Raw genomic sequence first — 26,596 nt, forward strand, 5'->3', positions numbered from 1 at the left:
TGGGCGGGTGTAGAGGGGAGGAGAAGCAGAAGGGAGGAAAAGGGGAGAGGAAAAAAGAAGGGGGGAGAAGAAAGGTGGAGGGAGAACAGGAGAGAAGGCTAAAAGAAAAGGAAGAAAGGGAGAAGAGGGGGGAGAAGATATAGAGGGACAGGGGTGTGGGATTAGAGACTAAGGGGAGGCAGAAGGGACAGCTTGGTGGGCTCATAGGATAGAGGGAGGGGGTCCTGGATTCAAATTTGGCCTCAGACACTTCTTAGATGTGTGATCCAGGGCAAGCTGCCTAAACCCAATTGCTTAGCCCTTACTGCTTTTCTGCCTTGGAACTGATACTCTGTATTGGTTCTAAGACAGAAGGTAAAGGGTTTTTTTTTTTAACCTTTTTTTTTTAACCCTTACCTTTTACTGTGTATTGGTTCCAAGGCAGAAGAGTGAGAAGGTAAAGGTTTTTTTAAAAAGAGGTAAAGGCTAGGAGATCGAGAGAGGAAGGAGGCTAGACACAAAGAAGTAAACAAAGATGAGGGGAGGAAGAAGAAAAGGAGTGATGGGATAGAAAGGAAAAGAAGAGAGGACTAAAGGAAGAAGTAGGTAGAGGGTCTGGGGGGGGGGGAAGTAGAGGGGGTTAAGATATGGTGTAAAGAAGTTACAAAATTATATGTAGAATTGAACTCCAGCATTCCATTAAGGGAGAAAGACCAAGGAGGAGTCCAGACCTCACACCAGCGAGGCAGAGTAACACTCCAACCTCATTCCCTAACTACAAGATGTATGCAATCACTGATGAAAAAGTAAAAGAAGCTACTGGGAAATTTTCCAGAGAGCCTTCTAGAGATATCAAGTTCTACTATTCAAGGGTAATTAATAATAATAATAATAATAATGTTATTTCATTGTTATAGGAAACTCCTAAATGAAGAAACTCTAAGCACCTAACTTTCAGCAATGATGTAAAGCTAAAATGAGAAAAAAAAAGTAGAGACAAGTAGTTGGTATAATACGTAGAGCTAAGCCTAGCATCAGAAGGTCTGAATTTAAATTCATCTCCACTAAGTAATTGTGTGACTCTGGGCAAGTCACTTAACCTCTGTCTGTCCCAGTTCCCTCAATCATGAAATGGCAGATAACAAATAAGCACCGAACTCCCTAGATTGCTTTGAGGATTAAATGAGATAATACTTATAAAGTGCCTGGCACATAGCAGGTGCTTTTAATAATCACTTCATTTCCTTCTTTCCTACCTATACACTTTTTGGCAATTTACACATTTAGAGAGTTGTCTAGCACAATGACAGGCAAACTCACTTGCCCCGATCACACAGTTGGCATAGACACGAGCCCAAGTCTTTAGTGACTTTGAAGCCAGCTCTCTATTCCCTTCACTACGCTGTTTTTTTAATATATATAGTTAGTTAGTTAGTTAATTAGTTAGTTATACTCTATGATATAATTATCAGTATTCTTATGACTGACATTAATACATCACTTTTAGGTTTACGAGTGCTTTGCACACATTCTCTCATTCGAGCCTCCAGGACTTTTCATCCCCATTTTATAGATGAGGCCCCAGGACTGTGACCCCCAAATCACAATACAAGGAGAGTTATCATCTGTCTGCCCTCTTGAATCTAAGAAAGCCAGACTGAAACTATGGGAGCTAGATTCTCTCCAGGAGCCCATGAACTTTCTTTGTGTATAAATAGAATTGTTTCAATATAATTTATTTCCTATGTATTACAGTAAAGTATCATCCTGCGTATTATATTTTTATGCATTTAAGAACATTATTCTGAGACTTCCATAGGCTTCCCCAGACTGTCAAAGGGATGCATGATTCAAAGAAAGTTAAGAATCCCTGATTTAGGCCAACCTCCTCATTTAAGAGAGGAAGGAACTGAGGCCAGAAGAGAAGGGACTTGCCCAGGATCTGAGACCTGTAAGAGGCAGAGCCAGTACAGAAAACACAAAAGCCTCCTGGTTCACTGATCCACTGCCAGGAAGAAGGGGCAAAGGGAACCCATGATTTTTATTAAACCACAAGGTAAAGTGGCCCAGCTTCCAAGGAGGACATCCTGCTGCTGAGGCCCAAAGGAAAGCATTGCCCCATTATACTGGGATGGACAGGGAAATGACTAATTCTGGGAACTCCCTAGCAAGCCCCCCCAGACTGCATTCATTTCCAGTGAAGCCCTGGCTCCCCAGGATGTTTCTGTCGCTAAAGTCAGAGTACAGGTATCTTCAGAAGCAGGTAAAGAGTCATGGTGCTGTTGGGGCGCACTGGAAATGAATGCAGTCTGGGGGATGGGGGGAGGGGGTGCTAGGGAATTCCCAGAGTTCTAACTAGGACCTGTCTGTTCTTCATTAGCTGTGGGTTCTCCCTTCCTCCTCAATTCACCCCTTCCAGCAATAATAACAAAGAGGTCACTTCTCCTTCTAGCAATAACAACTATGAGAATCGAGAGAGAAAAGAAACTCAAGTGATTTACCAAGTTAGGAAGTCTGAAACCTTTGGGAGCCAAGGATTGTGGCAGCTTCTTCCACTGGCATTTATCTCTGAGAGGCCCATTCACATATTTATACTGCCAGTCCTTGATTGAATTTTTATTGAACTTTCATACACACTGAAGCCTTTAACTCCCATTAACATGCCATGAGGGTGATTAGAAGAACAAATTTTGGGTCTGGACCATAACTCCCTGTTATAAACACAATTGCCAATGACCAGGGTCTGTTTATTTACTACAGCTGGTTTTGAAATGCCAAGAAACTCTTCCTTCGTGGAATTCCCCCTCATTTCTCATATCTTCTTGAGCTTCATAGCTTTGCCCCTTCCCCAAACCTTGTCTCCAATCTATCTTGTGGCTGCTCTGTAAGCAGAAGGGACAATGAACCAATGGGAGACGAGGACCTCTCCAGAGTGCTGGAGCTCAAGCCCAGCTGAGGCTTAACATGTGCTCTGTATATATATGGTGTGATGATGGGGTGAGGACTTGCTGGGCTCTTTTCAGAGCTGCTCATCCTCCTTTGGGGCCCACCTGCCCCGGTTGGCTCTCACCTGTGGCTCCAAGAAGCTGTAACATGCACAGCAGCCTTACCCTGGCAAAACACGTTGGCAGAGGGGCTAGACCGGGTGGAGGGTAACCTACAGGTCTCAAGCCTGTTGGGGAGTTAGGGAGGGTGTCTACCCCAAGCTCGGGAAGCCTCTCCCCACCCCACCCCCGGAAAAATGGGTGGATGAGAACAGTTTGTTCCAACAGGCATGAAGGCAACTGAAGCACCTAAAGCTTGCCAGATGCCAAGGTCATCTACTGACTTTTGCTGGCGGATGGATTTAAATGACTCTGAAAGAGAATGAGGCTGAGGATTTTGTGCAAGTCTGTTAGAGCCCATGGGGGGAGAAGAGCCCTAAAGGCTCAGGGCAGGGGCCGAGGATCCCTTAGGTAGGAGCCATAAAAAAAGACCAGAGAGATTAGAACTTTTTGAGGTCAAAAGGGCCGCCTAGCTGATCACTAATGTGAGCAAAGTTTATTGAATAGGGGAAAGGTTTATAAAGGTTAAAACCACAGGAATGAAGGAGCGAGGGGAGTGTGAGTCCATGTGGGGTTCAGCAAGTTCATGGTTAAATGGGTACAAAAACATATTCTTTCTCAAGATTGTTTTTCCGGCCATCTGTGCTACTTCCTAAGATATTTAGTCTACTGGGATAGGGGAGATATTCACATTCCAATCTTTGTCCTTAGACCTAGAATATTATTTACAAAGTTTGGACCTTTGCCTAATTTCTTAGGCCCCAAATTTGGTTTGTCTCTGTCACAAGTCTGCCTCACTTAAATCCAATTCATGAACAAGTCAGGTATCACCCCACGATTTCATTGCTCCTCTTTGAGAATGAATGATCAGGGTAGCTAGGTGGCTCAGAGGATAGATAGTCAGACCTACAGACCTGGGTTCAACTCTGATCTTACATACTTCCTAGCCATGAGACCCTTGGCAAGTCACTTAAGCCCAATTGCCTAACCCTTATTGCTCTTCAACCTTGGAAATAAAACTTAGTATCAATTCTAAGACAGAGGGTACGGTTGTTTGTTTGTTTTTTTAAGTAAATAAACGACAATATTTGCCTGGGGTCCCCTTGCTACCCTATGAGAAGGTGAGTTACTTGAGGGCAAGGATTGTGGTTTTGCCTTTTTTTCAATCTCCAATTCCTGATACAGACTAAACTCTTACTAAATATTTGTTGACTGACTCATTGAGGCAGCTAGGCCTATAGAATGCTAGCCTAGAGCCAGGAAGACCTGAGCTCAAATCTAGCCTCAGACACTAGCTGTGGGACCCTGGGCAAATCACTTAATCCTGTTTGCCTCAGTTTCCTCATCTGTAAAATAAGCTAGAGAAGTAAATGACAAAGCACTCCAGTATCTTTGCCATGAGACACCCCCCCAGCAAGTCACTTAACCCTGTTGCCTCAGTTTCCTCATCTGTAAAATGAGCTAGAGAAGGAAATGGCAAATACTTTAGTATCTTTGCAAAAAAAACCCAAAACAAAACAAATTGGGTGAGGACTGAAAAAATGGTGAATCAACAAGCACTTTCTAACCCCAAGACAAAGATGTACATCCTACATCCCTGCCCACCTTAGTCATATCTTTGCTAGCCACCTTCATCCTGTGGGTATAAACCAAGGAAGAATGGGAAAGGAAGTAAGACCAGGAACCAAGAGTCTCTTCCCAGATAAAAGATGGCAAATAGAATCATGAAGGCAGAAAAGGTGAGAAAGAATCCCAGATTAGTCAGCAACTAAGTTTAGCTAGAGTATAGGGTCCATGAAATAGACTCCAGTTCTGTAAGGGAAAGGCTCTTCCTGCTTGAAACCTCTGATCCTCAAGTAGAGTGAAGGCCAGAGGGTGAAGAAGCTTTGACCTGTTTTGGTGGGCAGGGCAGAGCTACTGAAGGTTTCAGAGTCAGTCAGGTGGCCGACAGGTATTTATTAAACACCTACTATGTGCCAGGTTTTGTCTAAGCTGAGTCCTGGAGGTACAAAGAAAAGTTTAAAAAGCAAAACAGTCCTTACTCTGAAGCAACTCACAAAGCAGGAAAACAACCCCATGCAAACTGTGCATTAGTAAATTACTTTGGGAGTCAGCCAGATGGAGCTGAATTCCTGGAGTCTAACCCAGCAATCTCTGTGATAGAAGGTTATCCAATAAAGAGAATCCATCAGAGAACCCCTACATTCCCTCCCTGATCCCCTCCTCCAACCCTCCCTGCTCCCCCAGTAATGTCATAAAGACTCAGCCTCCTAGTAGGGCCCAACTTTTCACAGGGGCCTCTCTTGTACTCCTGGCTGCCTCCATAATTTCAGTGATACCCTCTCTGCTCATCAGCCTAACTCTATAATTTAAAGTATATCAGAGGTGGAGTAAACTTCATCGCTCATCCAGTTCAAAACCTGTTGGACCTCCCCTGACAGCTTTATCCAACTATGATACGAGCCAACATCGACTTCCTTATTTTACAGAGGAAGCACCAAACCTCCAAGAGAGGAAAGGACTTGCCCAAGGTCATGCAATTATTAAGGGAACTGGGAAGACCAGAGCCCTCATCTTTGGTACCAAACTGCTTCTTCCAGTGATGCCCATTCTTCCTCCATACATACCCTTACAGCTTCTTCCTACAGGGGCTCAGGCCCTCTCCTGCCACTAGCTTACAGCTGAAACCATTCAAAGAGAGGCCCCAGAGACCCTTCACCCCATTACCCCAAGGGCTCTTTTATTCCTTGGTGGCTGAAGCTGCTCCAGTCCAGAATCAATGAATATTCAGCCACAACAAAAAGGTTGCAGAGGTGAACAGACATTAGATGGCAGCCTTGGGCAGGCTTCCCATAATAGAAAGAGGATCTCTTTAGTAATCCAGTCCATCTCTCACTGTCACAGCATAACACAGCATGTAGAACTCCAAGGCTCTAGGGTGGTGCCCCGCTCCATGGGCATAGGGAAAGGGATAGGAAAAAGAAGCCTATCCACACTTAAAGACATCCAGGCCCAAAGGAGATCCCCCAAACAGTTTCTAGGATTTTAGAGCTAGAAAATAATTCCAAACCAAGTTATTTATTTTTTCAGATAAAGGGTTTAGGACCCAGAGAAGGAAAGAAACATGCCTGAGGTCACACAGCTACACAGACTTCAAAGACCAAGTCCTCTCACTCTCTTCCTTCTTCCCACTAGACCACAAGGCTTCATTTCTTTACGAGTGAGATCACTTTTTTTTTTCTAGAAGATAGTGATTACCCCACTAACCTGCTGATCAGGGTGAGCAACCAAATTCCTGCAACCACTCCCTCAAAAGGGAGGGAAGGGTGGTAGGTGCAGGCTTCTGGGGCCTAAAGCTGGCTAGAGGAATCTCCCTCCAAACTGGATTTCCAGGAAAGTCAGGCCAGGAACAGAAGGGAGGGAGGGGGGCACAGGAAGGAAAGGGAGTCTCTTCCTTCCCTCCCTGCTCCCCTAGGCACACAGACTATCCCCCTCATGGCCCCAGTCACAATCAGAAGTCAATCCACAGGCTACCACTGGGCATTTGTAGAGGGAGATGCCAAAGCTGCTCCACCCCCACCTGCTGGACAAGTGCCAGTCAGGCCTGAAAGCTTCCTCACCCTTCTAGGCTCAACTCTCAGGAAATCTTCAATCTCTAGCCACATTCACCCTTCAGATCCCCGCTGCTCCACCTAGAGCACCAGCGAGCTGAGTGTTCTGCCCAAAACTCTGCTGGGGGAGTCCCCAGCTTCCTTTGTCCTGTTTGTGTCAAGGAGTCTGAAGCTGGCACCAAAACCCTCCTTTCCTGGCTCCCCATCCCCCAGCGACTCTCCCAGGACATCCCTCCAGGCCTGCCTTGCTGCATGAGGGTGCCAACTAAAGTGTCGGGGTTTCCCTTCCCATTTTCAGGACTTCACTCAGAAAAATCAGGCTACCCTAGGACCATCACCTCACATTTCCAGTCTCTCCATCCAACAAAGAAAAAATGAGTGGAGGAAGGACCCTTGGGTGCTTCCCCCACCCTCTGGGCCTCCAAATTCCAGCCCAAACAAAAGGCTCCAGAGAGGGAAAGTTAGGCAATAACTGCACCTGTCCAGTCACTCCTTCACTATTCCACATGCAGAGGACGGGATCACACAGGAGGTCCCCCACTTAGATGGGGGAACAGGGAAGAAAAGAACATCGTAGGCTGGTTACTGGTTGAGCAAGTTTGGGAGGTACGCCAAGGGTACAGAAGGTTTTCCAAAATATTTAAGACTGAACTGAGCAACTAGGTAGTGCAGTGAATAGAGCCTTGGACTCAGAAGTAAGATCTGAATTCCAATTTTGCCTCAAACCCTAGCCAATCCTGGACAGGTGACTTAACCTTAATAGGGATAATAATAGCACCTCCCTCCCAGGGTTGTTGTGAGGATCAGATGAGATAACATTTATTTGTAAAGTACTTTGTAAAACTTTAAAGTGCTCTAAAAATGTTGGATCTTATTCTAATGTTAGTTTAAAGGGGCTTGGGGGAGGAATGAATGTGATATAGTGAAAGAGCTTTAGAGAATAAATTAGAGGACTTGCATTCAAAACTATTTAGTCACCAGTCAGTTAATAAACATTTATAAAGTGCCTACTATGTATTGGGCCCTGTGCTAAGTGCAGGAGATACAAAGACAAAAGGTAAGTACCTGTTCCCAATATTAATAACTAGACCTGTCATTCTCTTTGTCTCAGTTCAGGCTGCTTAATCAATTAACCAACATTCATTAAACCTTTGTGCAGGACATCAGACAGGTAGAGCAATGAGCCAAGAAATCCAGCCTCAGTTATTCACTGTGTCACTTCTGTCTACCTCAATTTTCTCATCTGTAAAATGGGGATAATAGAGGGCAGCTAAGTGGCTCCAGACCCAGCCCAGAGACAGGAGGTTCTGGGTTCAAATCTAGCCTCAGATACTTCCTAGCTGGGTGATCCTAGGCAAGTCACTTAACCCCCACTGTCTAGCCTTAACCACTCTTCTGCCTTAGAACCAGTAGGGAAGGTAACAATTTAAAAAGTAAAAATAAAATAAAATGGGGATAATAGTAGCTGTTGTAAGTATAAAATAAGGTTATAATGATAAAACACTTAGCACAGGGCCTGGAATATAATAGGTGCTATATATATGTCGGCCACTTATTAGGTGCTCTAGACCCAATGACAAAAGTGAAAGTCTCTGCCTTCAAGGAGCTTACATTCCATGGTTTAAAGTAATAGGAACAGAAGTAGATCTAAAATATATACAATTAATTTCAGGGGAAAGCTTGAGTTCCTGGGAGAACTCTAAGATGAGGGGTTGGATGAGAATGATCTCTAAGGTCCATGTAATGAGGCTGGGGGCTTGGGGGATAGGGACCGGGAGGAGGTATATGCAGACGTCGAGGCAAGATAAGGCATATTTATTGGAGAGTGAGTTTAGGTCCCTTAAGTGAGTCAATCTCCGTTCCTCCCTTCTCAGAATGTCTTTCTGACAACTAGGCAAGGAGCCTGACAAGCCTCGGCTCCCCCCGCCCCCCCAAACTCTGTGATCGATTGAGAACTATCCACCCACTCTTTTTACAGAAGAGAAAAACTACAGCTCCCAGGGAAATGTCTTACTCAAAAGTCAGTATCTATGAGGGAGGGGCAAATCCAAGCCTCGGACCCTGGGCCAGTGAGCCCGGAAGGAGGCAGCCCAGAGTTTGGGGTGCCTTCTAGAGCTCAGGGTTAAGAACGCTCTCGAACAAGTGCTTTACAAGCCGTAAAGCCTTCCAGAAACGGGAGCCATTCTTTCCCCCACTTCCCACTAAAGGACTCTTAACCTTTATTATTCCGAGTGTGAGTGAGCCTGTGTCCTGAAGCCAAAAACAATCCATCTCCCGTGTTTCCAGGTTTGCTTTCTCTGCCCATTCACATTAATAATTAACTTCAGTGCCCCATCACTCCTCAGCAAAGCCATGCCGGCTGAGTAATGGCCCGGCAATCACGGGCGCCGGGTGGCCCTAGCCTTTGTTAGGCCTTCACGATGGGAAGGGGCCGGTCCCCGAGCCTCTCCGTCTATAAACAAAGGCTCCACATTCCTCTGGGAAGGTGTGCCTGAAACCAGATCCCCATCCGGGAGACAGGAGGCTTAAAGCGTCCCTTCTCACCCGGCCACACGGCCACACACTTCGGAAGTGTGGGAGAGGTCGGGAAGGAGGGGAGGGGCCCCAGAGGCAGGGCACTCCCGAGGTACACACCCAGATCCCGGAGGGCCAAACTGAGGCACACTCGCCCTCCTCCCGCACACCACTCCGCCCGGGAGAGATTTCACTTTCTCCGCCCCACGCAGCCAGCCCCAAATCCCGGACCATCTTTCCCGAGGCCGGGTTCCTGATAACTTTGGGGCTCCCGAACTCCCCCACAAAACTGCAGATTATCTTCAGAAGAACTGATAAACAAGGGAAAGCACCGGCTTCTAGGCGGGGACCTTTTGCAATCAAGGGCTAATCCCAATCCGGCACCAGTTCAAGGAGCTCCGGTTAAAAACTCCCCCGACAGCTAGTGCTGTGCAAGAATGAAGCTAGAACTCGAAACTGTTGCCAAGATCATGCCGAGAAAACTACCCCGCCCCCCCCCCCTTTCACCTGGAGCCTCCAGACACAAAAAAGGAGTTGTCCGAGCCAAAGCGAAGCCCTCCCTAGATGTCTACCCCTAGAAATGGAGCCTTAATTAACCGTTTACGTCGAAGTCCGGGCTCCTGGAGCTGGGGCCGAGGTGCCGCGTCCAAAGCCCCTGAGCCTAGTTGAGAGCGGACCCACACGGGCACAGCCACGCGCGGCGCACGCGCGCGCGCGCCCACACACCCGGCCTCCCGCGGTCACCCACACTGGGGAGCCCACGCACCCCCACACACCTGCAGGCCACCTGGCGGAGCCGGGAGACCGAGCTGGAAAAGCCGGGCTGACCCCACATGACGGTCCAGGGTTGGCACATTCACAGGGAAGACGGACAGCCCTCGCGGCTCTCCAGGGGCTCTCTCTGGAGGACCGCAGCGCCAAGTCCCCGGTCAGCGTCCCTGCTCCTGGGGGCGGGGGGCTGACAGAAGCGAGGACCTGGAGCTGCTGCCGGAGATCCCGAGGGGGTGCACCAACGTGGCGGGGCCTTTGCCAGACATGGTGTGTGCGCGCGTGTGCTGCTCTGCCTCAGTGCCGATGCTCCAGCCACCACCCGCCTGACATCACAGCCCGGCAGCTAGAGTAGCGCTGGCGGAGCTGCCGCTGCCGCCGCCGCTGCCCTTCAGCAGGGCACAGGCACCAGCTGCAATAGCAGCAGCAGCAGAGGCGGCGGCGGTGGCAGCAGCCGCATGCTATGCTAAGCTATGCTACGCTATGCTCGGCTCCACCTTGCAAGAGATGCTGCATGGATGCGGGGAGGGAAGGCGATGTAGAGAGAGAGGGACCCGCGGTGTCCTGGCAGCCAGCCAGGGGACTCTCTACCGCCAAGGCTGCGGCTGGCACAGGCTTGACGCCCGCCTTCCCCCAAATGGGGGGGGGGCAGAATCGGCCCCCTCAACCTTGAGACTCAGTCACCCCAACCAGCCCAGCAATGAATGAATGGATGCTGCAGGGTTTGGGCTGATCCTGCCAAGCTTGGGATGAGAAGGAATGAATGAATGAATGAATGATTCGGGACACCACCAGGCATCCAACCATTCCCCACTGACTAGCCACCTCAGTTTCTAGGATCACAGGTTCAAAACTGGGGGGTGGGGGCAGATGCTGACAATCTCTGGCCTGTCCAAACCCCCCTCCCCACCAAGAACTACAGTCTAATTTAGCCTCAATTCTTCCTCCTCTTAGAAGCCTCCCTTGACTGCTCTGAGCAAGTATTCATAGACTGTTAGAAGTGGAAGGGACCTGGGGATCATATTCCAATCCCTGGATCTCTATTACTCTCAGCTCTGGAAATTCTACTCATCTGCAGAGGCTGACTGCCCCCCCCCCATGCCTGGTGTGCCCTCTCCTCCCCTTAAAAGCCTCTTTCTCAAGGGTCACTGCTTATAGGAAGCTGATTCTGAATCCCCTCCCTTGCTACTACTGTCTTCCATCCCAAACTAATACACACACTGAATTTACTTGTGTGCACATGTATTATTTTCCCTCAATAAAATGCAAGCTACTTGAAAGCAAAACGCTTTCTTTCTATCACTAGTGTTAAATATATACTTTTAAACACATAAGAGGTGCTTAATAAATGCTTGTGAAATTAATTTAATCTTTAAGAAAAAAAACCCTTACCTTCTGTCTTAGAATTAATATCAATTAGAGTAATAAGAGCTAGAAAACTGGAGTTAAGTGACTTGCCAACAGTCACACAGCTAAGAAGTATCTGAGGTTATTTGAACCCAGGTATTCCCAAATCCAGGTCTCATACTCTAGCCACTGTGCTACCTAGCTGCCAGGAAATTAGCTTAATTTTCTATGGTTTCATGAAGAGAGACAGCATGACTTGGTGAATAAAAGTTGGCTTCTTGAGTCCAAAAGATACAGGTTCAGGTTCCATCCCTGATACATGTGGGCTAGGAGACCCTGGGCAAGTTCTGCTTCTAAGTATCCAAGTATGGGCAGAAGGAATTTCCTTGTTTTAACTTTCCAACACCAATAGTCTGGCAGGGAAGAAATAGTCTATCTACTGAAGCATGTCATTTCACAAAACTGACCTCCTTGGGCAGGTGTTCTAAAAGAAATGTTCTAGACTCGGTGGAACCTGAGAGAGCAAACAATGAGATTCCCTTCTGCTAAAATTATATTTAAATGTATTCAGAGATTACTAATAAATTTTGACGTGTTTTTCAGAAAATTAAAAAAAAAACTGACCTCCTTAAGGGAAATAGCAGGTACAGTGGAAAGTGGGCTGTCTGGTATCAGACATCAGTTCCAGCCTAGGCTCTGCCACTATTTGTGTGACCCTGAACAAGTCACTTTAATCTCCCTGGGGCTCAGTTTCCTCATTTGTAAAATGAGGGAGCCAGCCCCTAAAGTCCTTTCTAGCCCTAAATTTATGATCCTCTGACCTTATCTTCTCCTATTGCTCTCCCCTTCTGCTTACCTTCACTTATGTTCATTTCTGTGCCTGGAATTCAATTCAATAAATGTAAATTCATTTGTGCAGAACACTATGGGCAAGGTGCTAGGAGAGCTACACAATGTGTTTCTCCCACCCACTGAATTCCTATTCAGATTTAAAAGCCTACCTGAAATATCACCACCTCCAGGAAGCTTTCCTGCTCCCCATAGTTAGTAATAAATAACCCCTTTGCCCTAGGCTGCACACTTAGGAAGTGCTACCTGGTAATAGTTATTTTTGTATGCAACACCAAAAAAGAAGGTGGGTTACTCAAAGGGGAACTAATGAATGTGAGAGTCCTTGTACCCAGGCAAAGCTGGGATTCTTGGAATCTATAATCAGTGGGTCTGTGAACATAGTGGTGTGTGTGTGACATCTTCATTAACTTAAATTATCTAACTAAAATTTAACATTTCCTTCGATGATTTAAAAACATACTGAAATTTGGTCCATAAGCTTTACTAGCCTGCCTGAGAGGACCATGGCACACAAAAGATTAAAATGAGGAGGGCCCCTATCAGAGAATTTACAGAAGGACACAGACATGTTTCACACAGAATGGATGAGAAGTCCTTGGTACAGACAAGAGTACTTTTAAAAGGGGTGCTCTTTAAAATCTCTCCCTGTCTCTGTCTCTGTCCTTCCTCCCAAGTCTCAGGCCCCTGGGAAATAGAAAAAGGGAGGAAGAAATGGGGGTGAATAGTGAGATGTCAAAAGAAAAGGTCTTGAGCCATTTATCATCCCTCCAGGCAGGCATACCCAACTCCTGGAGCCAGAGAGCCTGCTTTGACCCCTGGCTCAGTCTGTGAAGCATCCTCGCACCCTGATCTCCAAGCATTTTCTGTTTCTACTGCACAATCAGACACTTGATTATAACTACACACAGCCTTCTTGACTGCCACATTCCTCAAAGCCCAGCATAGTTCTTGCCATTTCTATGAAGACTTTGTTGACTTCCCGGCTTCTAATCATCATCAGATTCTCTAGTCTAACTTGTACCAAAAGGATTTCCCAATTTCCTCAGACTACAAACTCCATGAGGGCAAGCACTATAGTATATAGATGTGCATATGTCTCCCAGGAGAGAATCTTCCCCATCACAAGAACATAAATGAAGGCTCTGTGAATGACTTCACCTCTAACAGAGGTGTCTCATCTCTTAGTAGACTGATTCCATGAGGACAGGGGCCATGCCTTCTGTTCCTGGTGCTCAGGAAATACTTTCTGATGGACTCAAGTTCTTCTGTCTAAGCAGCATCATGCATCCAAGCCAAGTCAACAAGCATTTCAGGAGTACCTACTATGTTCCAGGTACTGTGCTAAGCATTGGGGATACAAAAGGTAGGAAAGCAAAAAATTCTTTGTTCAAGGAGTTCATACCTGAATGGGGGAGCCAATATACAAATAAGGTAACCTGGAGACAACCTCCAAGGGAAGGTACTGAAGCTGAGGACAAGTAGAACAAGCGTTGGGCTTTTGGCAGACTCCTGGAAAGGCATGATGCCCTCTAAACTTTTTTTTAAGCGTTCTCTATTGGGCAGCTAGGTAGTTCAGTGGAGAGGTCTGGAGACAAGAGATTCTGGGTTCAAATTTGGCATCAGACACTGCCTCACTGTGTGATCCTGGAAAAGTCACTTAACTCCCCTTGCCTTATTGCTTTTCTGTCTTAGGATCAATACTTAGGATCAATTCTAAGACAGAAGTTAAGGGTTAAAAAAAAACTATCTGCTTTTTCCTCTACAATAGTAACCATCTCTTCAACCATATTATGAGATATTATTCCATTTAATAGAAGGAAACTGAGGTTGACCACCTAGAGGCAGGTCTAATACCCAAGCATCCTGACCCACAGGCCCTTGTTTTCCAGCTGGCCCATGCGACCCAGATCTCTATAGAGATCTAAATGAGGAGGCTTTGTGCCAAATCCATAGGAACTTTTTTTTAACTGATGGAATAATGTCTACCAGGTCCATTAAACACTGTAGCAGTGTCAGATACCTTGCTAGGGAACAAACCCTTTGCAGAAGCATTTGTCATTCTCCATCTGTCTCACTTGCCCTTATCGAGGTGCTCCCATTGCACAGGGCCCTCTGGACCCCTGCACAGGTGTCCCTTAAGGAGGCAGCCTTCCAGAGGGCAGCAATGAAAGGCATCTGCCAGGCAGGCATGGCACTGGCCTTCCCTCCCCAGTCTCACAAGTTCTTCATCACAGATAATGGAGACAGGACACAAGATAAACCGAGGTCTGAGAGGAAAGGGGAAAGGGAGTGTCTGTCCTCAGTTCTTCATCTGTAAAGTGATAGAGGAGGGGGGATGAGATAATAATAATCCTAATCATGAGAGTTCACATTTATATAATGCTTCTTTGCTAAATGCTTTACAATTATAATCTCATTTGAGACCTACAATATCCTGGGAGGGACTAGAACAGTACAGGGACCCCAAACCATGTTGCATGTGAATCAGTTAAAGGAAATGGGATGCAAGAAAGACATGACATCAGTCTTAAAATATCTTAAAGGTTGTCAGGTGGAAGAGGGACTAGACTTGGTCTATGGGGCTAGAAATAAGATTATAGAGGGATTTGTTTACAGAGAGGCAGATTTCATTTTATTTTTTTATTTATATAAAGCATTTTTATAAGAAAATTTTCTTATTATTAGGATTGTCTGACTATGAAATGGGCTGTTCATTGTCATGGGAAGTCTTCAAGCAGAGCCTATGTCAAATCCTTAAGGGAGGATATGGAGAGCATCCCTACTCTGACACCCATCAAGTTCTGGGACTTTAAAGTTCCTACCCTCTAAATCCCGTGATCCTCTTGATAGTCCAGGCCCTGGCCTCAGTCCTTCCTGGGAAGCCACCAACTAGAGGAACGCTTGTACCCACAGCACAGTCTCCTTTCAAAGAGTCAAAAGACACTTTCTCTTGGGAATAATTCAGATGGAGAGTGGCTTCCACTGGGGAAGTAGACTTTGGTGTTTGTCTGAACCACGGATTTCATCCATGTGGGAACTCCTTCCACCAAGCTGGTTTGTAACTTATCAAAGACTCAGAAAGTTGCCCGGGGCACTGGCATGGCCAATAGTTTGTACCTGGTTGTATAGCTTAGAGGTGCCAAAGACCAGGCTTCTGGCCTCCAGGGTCAACTTTCTATCTACCATGTAGCACTGCCTCTTACACCATACTAATGCACCAACAGGAATTTGTATTCAGCACCAGTATAACCTAAATCAGGCTCTTTGCTGCCTCAGTGAGGGTGGAGGAGGGAGGGAGGGAGGGAGAAAATCTGAATCCCTAAATGTCAGAAAACAATGGTCAAAAATTGTTTTTGCATGTCATTGAAAAATGCATACATAAATAATTTGGAATAAAAAGAATAAAAGTAATGAAGATCACTAGAATAGTTTTTTTTTTTTTAAAGGAAAGTAAGTAAAGCTGAAGCACAGTGAAAGATTGTGTATCATACAAGAGTCTGAACTATTTTATCCTTGGAAGGTAATAGGGAGCCATAGATCACAAGGGCAGAATTAAGCAGGGAGAACAGTGAAGGGAACCAGGGACAACATCCTTTGGCAATGACCTCCATATATCCAAAACAGCAGTTTTCTGCCCCCCTTAGCACCTGCCACTGAGCCCTTAGGAATGAGGTGATGGGAGAAATGGCTGCTTATCGGACTTCCTAGAGCAGGGAGGGAGCCTATCTTCCACTTGAGCTCTCTCCTTTTTTTGGCCCTCCTATCAGTGGAGCTCCATCCTGGGGGCCGAGGAGTCGGCAGGAGGCACCAGGGCCTCAGCCTGGTGATAATGAAGGGGTTTTAAAAATAAGCCTCCCTTTTTAAGGATTGGAAAACACACCAGCTGATGGATGCTGGGGCAGCAGCAGTTCCAGAAACAAAACTCACTTGATAAAATACTTTCTGTACTGATGTCTCTTGGCTCAAGGGACACAGGAGTGGGCTGAAGGTCACAGAGGGGCTTTTTTAAAAAAAGTCCTTCATTCACTCTCTCTGTCTCTCTGTCTGTCTCTCTGTCTCTCCCTGTCTCTGTTTCTGTATGTGTCTGTCTGTCTGTCTGCCTGCCTGCCTGCTTCCCTCTCTCTCTCTCTCTCTCTCTCTCTCTCTCTCTCTCTCTCTCTCTCTCTCTCTCTCTCTCTCTCTCTCTCTGTCTCTGTCTCTGTCTCTGTCTCTCTCGTCTAACATATCTTTTCAGCCAGGACATATCTTTTCTCTGAGACTTCCCAAACTGAAGTGTGTCCAAGGACACACAACAGAAGAACTTTCTCTCCATGTGGTCATTGGACATGTGATTGGTGGGACCACAGGAGAGCCACATTTACACTTAATAACCCTCAGATGCCAGTGTCCCTGAAGCCATCTGCCTCCATTCTTTGGATGGCACATGATTGGAATTAATGAGCAAAAAAAAAACTCTGAAAAATGACAACTTGCTTTCTAAGAATCCTGATCATTGTGGTCCTGGATGTGGGCTTTTTTCCCTCCGCCTTCTGAATGCTTGAATAACTTTCCTCCAGAAGGGTCAGCTGAATTTCCCCATCTTTGGCAGACCCTACTCACTGAGCACATCAAACCCTTAGCAGCAATTTTCACTAAACAGCCCACTCTGTAGGCTAGACAATGCTTGTCAGAGGTACTATATGGAAATCTGAAGAAGCTTTATCTTAAACCAAAACACAAACAGGCTGGCACAGCAGCTCATCCAATCTGTCAGATGTAGTTTACTGGATTCGTTATTTCTTCCCTGCCTCCCCCACCACCATCACCACTACCACCGCCATTCCCCAGAAGTGGTGGCAAGGGATACGGGCAAGACCATATGAATGCAAATAGAGTTTTAAAACCCACAAACACCACATGTGAGTTTTAGAATGTGCAATGGATAATGGCTGGCAAGCACCGCTAGTCAATAATCAATCTACTGTGTGCTAGATACTAGGCAGGGTATTGGGGACCCAGAGACAGAAATAAAACAGTCCCTGTCCTCAAAGAATTGCTATTCTATCTGGGAAATAGAGTTAATGAAGGCCTTGAAACAACCTGTCTTTCACAGAATAGAAAGAATACAGAATTTGGAATCAAGAGTGTACTGGGTTCAATTCCTGCTTCCAATACTATCTTGTGTGTGACCATAGGAAAGTTACATACTCTCTAAATCTCAGTTTTTTTCCTTCTCTTCCTTTCTTCCTTCCATCTCTTTCTCCCTTCCTTCCTCCTTTCTTTCTTCCTCCCTTCTTCCTCTTTCTTTGTTTCTTCCTTCCTTTTTCTCCCTGCCTTCCTTCCTTTATTTATCTCTCCCTTCCTCTCTCCCTCTCTCCCTCCCTCCCTTTCTTCCTTTCTTTCTTTCTTTTTCTTTCTTTCTTTCTTTCTTTCCTTTTTCTTTCTTTCTCTCTTCCTTCCTCCTCCTACCTTTTTCCTTCCTTCCTTTATTTATTTCTACCTCCTCCCTCCTTTCTTTTTCTTTCTTTCATTCCTTTATATCTTACTTTTTCCTTCTTTCTCTCCCTTCCTTCTCTTTCCTTTCTTTCTACCTCCTTCCCCCCTTTCTTTTTCTTTCTTTCCTTTATATCTTTATTTCTTTCCTTTCTATTTCTTTCTTTCCTTTCTATTTCTTTCTTTCTTACCCTTACTTTCTGTATTAGAATTGATATTAAGTATGGGTTCCAAGGAAGAAGAGTAGGAAGGACTAGGCAATTGGGGTTAAGTGACTTGCCCAGGGCCACACAGCTAGGCAGTGTCTGAATCCAGGACCTCTTGTCTCCAGGCCTAGCTCTCTATCTACTGAGTCACCTAGCTATTCCTGAACCTTAGTTTTCTTGACATTGGTAAAACAAGGACAATAGTATCTATAATCCTTATCAGACAAGTGTATTGTGGGATCAGAGGATATAATGAAGGTAAAAAGCTGTGTGGCCCTGAAGGTCATATATGAACATCAATCAACTATTGCTATCATCAAAGGCAGGCTAAATTCAATTTGGTTTTGGATGTATTTTGTTGTTTTCCATTTCTTCTAAAATCCCCAACTCCATGCAGTATGTTGTATTTAAATCCCTCCAGGAGCTGTGATTCCACCAACAAAGATGGCAGTCCCTCCACACTCTCCTAGGTGAGCTTTGGAAGTGCTGGTCAAAGTTCAATTTAAGTGGCATCGCCTCCTCCATGAAGCCTTTCCTGATCTCTCTCTTCCCCCAAATTACTCTAGATTTATTTCACATATACCTCTCCTACCTGGATAGAACGGAAGCGGCTTAAGGGCAGAGATTCCCATCTGTCTTGGTCTCCTCGGAGCCTAACACAGTGTCAGACCTATGGCAGATGCCTAATGAATGCTTAGATTCATTCATGGATTGCTGTTGCCCAAAGAATTCATCTCCGGGTAACCGAACCCGTCTAATCTTAGCTCCGCTGATTCTTGGCTGACAGAAGCCCAGCCTGTCACCAGACCCACACTCAACGCTTCCCCAGGCTGGTAGAACCTTCTGGAGCCAGTGCCCTCCTCACTCCGTCATTGAGAGCCCAGGATTGCCTCCACACCTCTGTGACTCTCCAAAGAAAGTCTTTAGAGGAAGACTATCCATTAACTCTTTTTTTAAAGCCCTTCCCTTCCATCTTAGAATCAATAAATACTCTGTAGGGGTTCCAAGGTAGAAGAACAGTAAGGGCTGGGCCATGGGGATTGAATGACTTGCCCAGGGTCACCCAGCTGGGAAGTGTCTGAGGCCAGATCTGGCTCTCAAACCACTGAGCTACCCAGTTGCCCCTCTATACATTAACTCTTAACTTTTCAAAGTATTGGATCAAATGAGCATCCCCTAAACAGGCTGCAACAACAGGATTTTTTTAAATAACAAGATGCACACTCAAGGCTGACAGATAAAAGGATTCTGGCCTACACAGGGAGAAACACTCACCTGCCAAGCTCAGAATCACACTCCTATTTAAATTCACTTGAAAGCAAATTGGTTCCTTCCTACCTCTGATCTCCCAGATCCCAGGGTAAAGGCGATTAGTCCCAGAAGCATCTGAATTGTGGCCTCTTCGATCGCTCGCTCTCCCTCTCCCCTCAGTGGCTTTTTTTTTTTAATTAAAAAATAACCTCAATAACACTCAAACTCTCCAGGAGGCAAAGGGAAGGAGACTAATAAACAGACGTGTAGCCCAAAGAGCCTGAGACAGGGACTCCAGCCCGCACTCCAGCCTGAGCTTTCTTCGCCAAACTCGTTCGACGCCTGGAATGTGCTGACAGATGTCAGGCGGCGGCAGCGGCTCTAACAGCCTGTGTCACGGTGCCCTTGCTCAAGGATAACAACTCTCAACTTCCACACAAGCATCTGTGCAAACACCGGTTTCAACCCATTCTGTGAGGAGCACTTGTGACTCCCACCGGCCTGAGGGCACCCTAGCAGCCACCAGATACCTGCAGAGAGCCCCTTAGAACGAGCAAAACAAGGAACCCAGCACCCAAGTTTCAGCCAGCTAGGTAAGCTAGAACCTCCTTCGCCTGGCATTCAAGGTCTCCCACAGAACGTTGCTATTCTATTCTTCTGCCTTATTTTAAATTACTGATCTCTGTCCCTTCCATGTTAGAGTCAGAAAGACCCAAGTTCAAATTGGTCTCAGATACTTATTAGCTCTGTGAATCTGGGCAAGTCATTTAACCTCGCTCAGTCTCAGTCTCCTCAACTATAAAATGAGTATAATAATAGCATCTACTTCCCAGGGTTGTTAAGAATATCAAATGGGATAATATTTGTAAAGGGCTTAGCACAGTGCAAAAAAACATAATAGGTTAAAAGAATAACAATAATAGATGCTTCCTTCTTCTTTTCCTCCCTCCCTCCTCTTTGTCTCTCCCTCTTTGTCTCCTTCCATCTTTTGTCTGTCTCTCTCCCCCTCCTTTCCTTCCTCCCTCTCTTCTCTCTTTCTTTCTTCCTCTATCTTTTGTCTGTCTCTCTCCCCCTCCTTTCCTTCCTCCCTCTCTTCTCTCTTTCTTTCTTCCTCCATCTCTTCTGTCTTTCTCCCTCTCTCCTTCCCTTCCTCCTTCTCTTCTTTGTCTCTCTTCCTTCCTTTCTTCTGTCTCTCTCCCTCTCTCTCTGTCTCCTTCCATATTTTCTCTCTGCCTCTCTCCCTCCTTCATTCCTTTCCTCCTCTTCTCTGTCTCTCTTCCTCCCTCCCTCAATTCTCTCTCTTTCTCCCTCCATCATTCTCTCCCTCCCTCTCTTCCCTCTGTCTCTCTCCATGTCTCCATCTCTTGTCTCTGTCTGTCTCTGTCTCTCTCCCTCCCTCTCTTCTCTCTTTCTCCATCCTTCCCTTCCTGCTTCTCTTCTCTGTCTCTCTCCCTCTCTCTCTTCCCCCCCCCGCTCTGTCTCTCTCCATCTCTTCTCTCTCTCCCTCCCTCTCTTCCCTGTCTCTATCCCTCTCCATGTCTCCCTCTATCTCTTGTCTGTCTCTGTCTCTCCCCTTCCCTCTCTTCTCTCTTTCTCCCTCCATCATTCCCTCCCTCCCTCTCTTCTTTCTGTCTTCCTGCTTCCATCATTCCCTCTCTCCTTCTCTTCTCTGTCTCTCTCCCTCCCTCCCTCCTTCCCTTCCTCTCTCTGGCCAAGATGGACTACTCTAATTTATATACATATGTATGTATATAAATTACATACATACAGATGCCTTTTTTGTTGTTACATTGCATCCATTTCCAGATATCTACCTCCCCTGTCCCCCACTTCTTCTACAGAGATGAATTATCACTTGTAACAACAATAACGACAACAAAATTGCCATCTCTGCCAATACATATAAGATTCCATCCCAAAGACCCCATGCATCCCACCTGCCACTGCAATGAAGGAAGAGGTGCCTTTTCTCATGATTCTTTTCTGAAACCAAGCACAGTCATTTGAATGACACGATTCTCATGTTTGCCCTCGTGTCCACCCTGTTGTGGCCACTGAGCACATGTTCTTTGGTTCTGCTTACCTCATTCTGCATCTGTCAACCTGGTCATAGTCCAGCATGCCCATGTCCTATGGCCATCCCTTAATGGGAAGGGGGTGTCTGCTTGGTTTACAGCTCTTTATTGCCACAAAGAGCTCTGCTGTTGCATGTGGGGCTTCTCTTTCTGTCCCTGACCGCTCAGAGTACAATGCCCAGCAGTGGGACAGAGGTGACCCTTGAATGGACTCCGGGTATTCTTATATCTTCCCTTTTGTAGGGAGGTCTCTGCAGCCACCTAGCCCAACCTACCTTGGAAGGGGATCCCTATATGGTGATCCAGCCTCTGCTTGAACCCAGTCTCTTGAGGCAATCTCTTGTTCCCTGGCCCTGGAATGTCCTCCCCCCTCTCTCTCTAGCCATCCGATGAATTCCTACCCATCCTTTCAAGGCAAACTCAGGTGCCACCTCCTCCTGGAAACTTTCCTCAATCCTTCTCCGAGTTAGTTAACATCCTGTTCTCTCCCCTTTTCTCATTTCACAGAGCACTCACATCTTCCGAAACTCTCAAACCTCCTGAATTATTATTGTCTATAACAGAATTATCCATGGATGGAAATGACGTGGATCTCTAAGAAACAATGAGCTCCTTGGCCAGAGTGTCACAGAAACACAGAATATCCAAGTCGGAAGAGATCCCACTGTTGCATTCATCAAATGTGATAGCACTTTTTGGACTTAAAATCCTGTAAAAACAACCAGTTATTGCTATTATAACTCTTATCTCATCATTTCCCAGACAAGCCACTCCACGGCTAGGAGTTTCAGTGCTGCTAGAGTACAGGACTTAGAACCATGAAAACTTGAGTTCAAATCCTGCCTCAGACTAAGTGGGTGACCCCAGACAAGTCACTTCATCTCCTTCCTTATCTGTAAAATGACAACACCAACCTCCCAGGGTTATTGTGAGAATCCAAGGAGCTAGAGTATGTAAAGTGCTCTGTAAACCTTAAAGTACTAGATAAATTCTAGTATTGCTTTATACTTCCTCTTCTCAGAGGCATCTAAGTTGCAGAGTGCTGGATCTAGAATCAGCAAGATGTGAGTTCAAGTCTGGCCTCAGACATTCACTAGCTCTGTGTCCCTGGGCAAGTCCCTCTGCCTCAGTTTCTGCATCTGCAAAATGAGGTGGCTAATAATAGCGCCTACCTCCCAGGGTTGCTGTGAGGACAAAGTGAAATGACATTTGTAAAGTATTTCACAAGCTTTAAAGTGCTATACAAATATTACTATTACCTTGTCATTAAGTATTATTAAATTAATTATTGCTATGTTGTTATTAATATTTCTCTAGAGAATGCTGCACAGGTGGAAAAAATAGCTGCTTGGTGCAGCTGAATAAATGTTTTAGGATGTAATCCCACTCTCTGAAGGTTCTCTCAGCATCCCCAGGACACCTTTAGTAGCAGCAGACAGAGCCCTCTTCCCGCTGCCAAGTGATTCTGGCTTTCTCTGCTGGGGCTCTGAATTTTGAACGCTTTTCATTCCATTAAATTCAGAAACTATAAGTATTTGGTAGAGAAACATCTGTTATTAAAGTTATTTATTAAGCTATTTTTGAATTCCTATTTATGTATAATTAATAATTAAAATTATTATTAAAGTTAAGTGTCGTGGATTACTATTATTGCTACCCCTGCTATAGATGGAAAAAGTAAAGCCAAGGAAGATGATCTGTTCAGTACCAAAACTCAAACCCAGGTCTTTTGACCCCCCAAGGGCATCACTCTTTTCTCTCCTAGAGATGGCCCTGGGTTTGGAAAGAGTATGCCCACAGGATGATCAGACACTTGAGAAGTGCCAGAGACATTATCAGACAGCAGTCAGCACTCTCTGGAAGTCCCTGGAATACCTGGGGCCCAGCATCCGCCCTCTCCGGACACCTTAGAACTGCCCCAGAGGACACTGGTGTCCAGTGCAGCGCGCTGGCCACAAAGGTCTCAGCACAGCTCCCACAGGGGCTTTGGTTAGGCTCAGGACACGTCCTCCCTCTGTGGGATGTGGCTTTAACTGTGGGCAGGATTCATTCTGCATTCAAGCCTCTGAGGGCACTACCAAGGACTCCCAGCCCTTGGGAGAAGCTGTCACCCAGCAAACCTGTCCACTTTTCTGATCAGCAAGAGGCAGACCAGGGCACAGCCATCAGGCTGGGAGCTGATTCTCTACCTGAGACAAAAGGACAAGCTGACAACCTATGCTGATGTTTGGACAAGCAACACAGAATAGAAAGGAAGAGTTCAGAGACAGATTAGCTGTCACACTAACTCCCTTAATTTCTCCAACTCTTAGTATTCTCATCTGTAAAATGGGGGTGCTAATCCTTACATTCTCTACCTCTTTGGGTCGACGTGACGGTTATAGGATCATAGATTTGAAGCTGATCTAGACATTAGAAGTCTATCTGGTCCAACTCCCCCATTTTTCAGGAGTAAACTGAGACCTAGAGAGGTTAAAAATAAATCTTAAAGTCCCATAGACACATACGTAGTTATTATGAGCACCACCTGCCTTATCTGAAGGTGTAGACCACTTCAAAAGTTTGATGGATCATTCCCACCCAGAGGCTCAACCCAGCTCAGACTAGATTCTTCATCAATCAGAAGGGAGGTGGGGAATGGGAAAGGAGGCATAAATGGGGCTGTATTCTTCCAGCTCTACCCATTCAAAAAATCCTGTCTGAAGAGTGAACTATGGCCGGCAGGTAGGTGGCTTTCTGGATTGAGAGGCAGGTCTAGAGATGAGAGGCCAGGGTTCGAATGTGACCTCAGACACTTCCTAGCTGTGTGACCCTAGGCAAGTCACTTAATTCCTATTGCCTAGCCCTTACCTCTCTTCTGCCTTGGAACCAATATATAATATGGGTAAGGATTTTTTTTTAAGTGACTCATAGCCAGCTAATACAAGATAACAGGAAATACTGATAATATAAGAGGAAACTTTTAGCTATTTTTCTCTATTTGGCTATCTAATCCAATACCTTAAAAACAATAAAATTTTCCTTTTTAGTATCACTTTAAATTATTTAAAGTTTTCTCATATATATGATGTCATCTGAGTCCTCAAAATACACAGGGCAGGTATTATCACCCCCATTTTACAGATGAGCAAACTTCTCCAAACTGCCAGGGGTTTAACTCACTTAGAGTTTGTCATGGCTAAGGAGATAAATCAGTTATTCTGAACTCTGAACACGAATCCACCAGTCCAGGCCTGATAGCATATGAGATCTCTAATCTTGGGTGAAGAAGAGAGAGAATAAGAGAGAGGACCAGTGGGGAGGCTCAAGCAACGAGAGCTAATCAGTGATTTCATTTGGCATCACAGCAGTGGGATCCCAAATCAACAATTAAAAAATGAATTATAGTTTCCATTAAAAGCTATTGTCTTTAAGGGCTTTGGAGTCCTGTAGCCAAAATTCAACCCAGTGTAAAACAATTACTCCACTTGGAGATCATCCAGATGAGTCTGAGGATGGCATTTGAAAGCCTCAAGAGACTTCTTAGACATCCTAACATCATCCCTTTAAAAATGGTGTCTGCAATAAACACACATAAAGCCATAAATGTTCAACCACATTGAGATGAAATGTCATTAATAGAGTCCTAAAATGAGAAACCCTGAGGCAGGGTTTATAGAAGCCCCTTGAGAGACCTTAGGTAAGTCATATCATTTCTTGGGGGTTCAGTTTCCTCCTCTGTAGAATGATAGAATTAAACTTAATGATCACTATAGAGTCCAGCATAGAAAATGGAGTGACAGCCCTCAAAAGTCAGGGTGACCTAAGTTAAAATCCAGCCCCTGGGGGGCAGCTGGGTGGCTCAGTGGATTGAGAGCCAGACCTAGAGATAGGAGGTCCTGGGTTCAAATTTGATCTCAGACACTTCCCAGCTGTGTGACCTTGGGCAAGTCATTTAACTCCCATTGCCTAGCCCTTAACACTCTTCTGCCTTGGAGCCAATACACAGTATTGACTCCAAGATGGAAGGTAAGGGTTTAAAAAAAAAAATCCAGCCCCTGGACAAGTCATTTAATTCCAGTTGCCTAGCCCTTTACCACTTTTCTGTCTTGGAACCAAAATTTAGTATCAATTCTAAGACAGAAAGTATTTATTTTTTAAAAAATTAGAAGAAAATAAAATAAAAAGTTCCCCTGTCCTAATCATTTGACATCTATAAAATCATAGAACTTAAGAATCAGAAGTCTTTAAACCCAGCTAATAAGGGTCTACATTTTATATGATATATGTAAAATGGGTATCATATTATTGACCTTCTCATTGGTTGAGGGAAGGTCTGGGGGAGGAAAAGAATCCTGGAACTTTAAATTTTAAAATGAATATATAAAAGAAAAAATGTAAATGTAATTGGAATATTTCAGAGGCCAAGACCAACCTGTATCTAACTCAGAATCCCCTCTCTAACATTCCCTGAAAATTCTGCTTAGAGATCTCCAACTAAAGGGAGCTCTTCATCTACTTAAGGAGAATTTTGTTTCCAATTAATAAAAATCTATTTTCTCTTTCCTACTCTGCCTTTATTATTGAGGGAAGAAAACAGAAAAACCAATCTCTTGTAACAAATGCACATAGTCAAGCAAAACCAATTCCTACATTGACCATGTCCCAAAACAGTGTCTGCCTCATTTTGCATCCTGAGTCTATTGTCTCTCTCTCAGGAGGTGGGGAACATGCGTCTTCTTCGGCTGTCTGGAATCAGGGTTCATCCATTTAGGCAATCTCTGATTAAAGGAGGGATGAGAGAGATTAGCCAGGGAGATTTATTGATTTCATTCTTGTGAACTCATTTCCAAACTGTGTAAAATGAGTTTGCAGCAAAGAAGACACATTGTCTATTCCATTTTTATGTCAAATGTTGTATGGTTAATTCTATTAAGTGAAAAAATTTAATTTTTTTAAAAGAGATTTATGATCACAGACCTAAGTATTATATCACAACATCTTTAAGTTCATAAAATAAATTGGTGCCTTAAGTTTTATTTCAAAGTAAAGAGAGAGTGGGGGAAGAGAAAGAAAGAAAGAAAGAAAGAAAGAAAGAAAGAAAGAAAGAAAGAAAGAAAGAAAGAAAGAAAGAAAGAAAGAAAGAAAGAAAGAAAGAAAGAAAGAAAGAAAGAAAGAAAGAAAGAAAGAAAGAAAGAAAGAAAGAAAGAAAGAAAGAAAGAAAGAAAGAAAGAAAGAAAGAAAGAAAGAAAGAAAGAAAGAAAGAAAGAAAGAAAGAAAGAAAGAAAGAAAGAAAGAAAGAAAGAAAGAAAGAAAGAAAGAAAGAAAGAAAGAAAGAAAGAAAGAAAGAAAGAAAGAAAGAAAGAAAGAAAGAAAAAGAAGAAGAAGAAGAAAGAGAGAGAGAGAAAGAAAGAAAGAAAGAAAGAAAGAAAGAAAGAAAGAAAGAAAGAAAGAAAGAAAGAAAGAAAGAAAGAAAGAAAGAAAGAAAGAAAGAAAGA

General features: G+C 44.8%; 1 protein-coding gene across 21 annotated transcripts in view; it reads right to left on the minus strand.

The window, feature by feature from the left end:
- The window catches only part of PLEKHA7 (pleckstrin homology domain containing A7), a 274,220-nt gene that overhangs the window by 151,350 nt on the left and 96,274 nt on the right, over window positions 1-26,596 (minus strand). The window contains exon 1 of one of the 21 annotated variants that reach the window (XM_056802184.1): window positions 19,132-20,330. The exons of 15 other annotated variants lie outside the window; for them this stretch is intronic. Coding sequence is in view for 5 of the 6 variants with exons in the window: in XM_056802180.1 (XP_056658158.1) it covers window positions 9,925-10,004 (80 nt within the window). In the remaining variant the exon portion in view is untranslated. Of the gene's footprint in view, window positions 1-9,924; window positions 10,354-19,131; window positions 20,331-26,596 lie in introns of those variants that run through there. 5 more of the 21 variants (XM_056802180.1, XM_056802175.1, XM_056802189.1 and 2 more) reach the window with 5 other exon arrangements.

This window comes from Monodelphis domestica, chromosome 6 (genome assembly GCF_027887165.1).
Source record: "Monodelphis domestica isolate mMonDom1 chromosome 6, mMonDom1.pri, whole genome shotgun sequence".
NCBI classification, from domain to species: Eukaryota; Metazoa; Chordata; class Mammalia; order Didelphimorphia; family Didelphidae; genus Monodelphis; species Monodelphis domestica.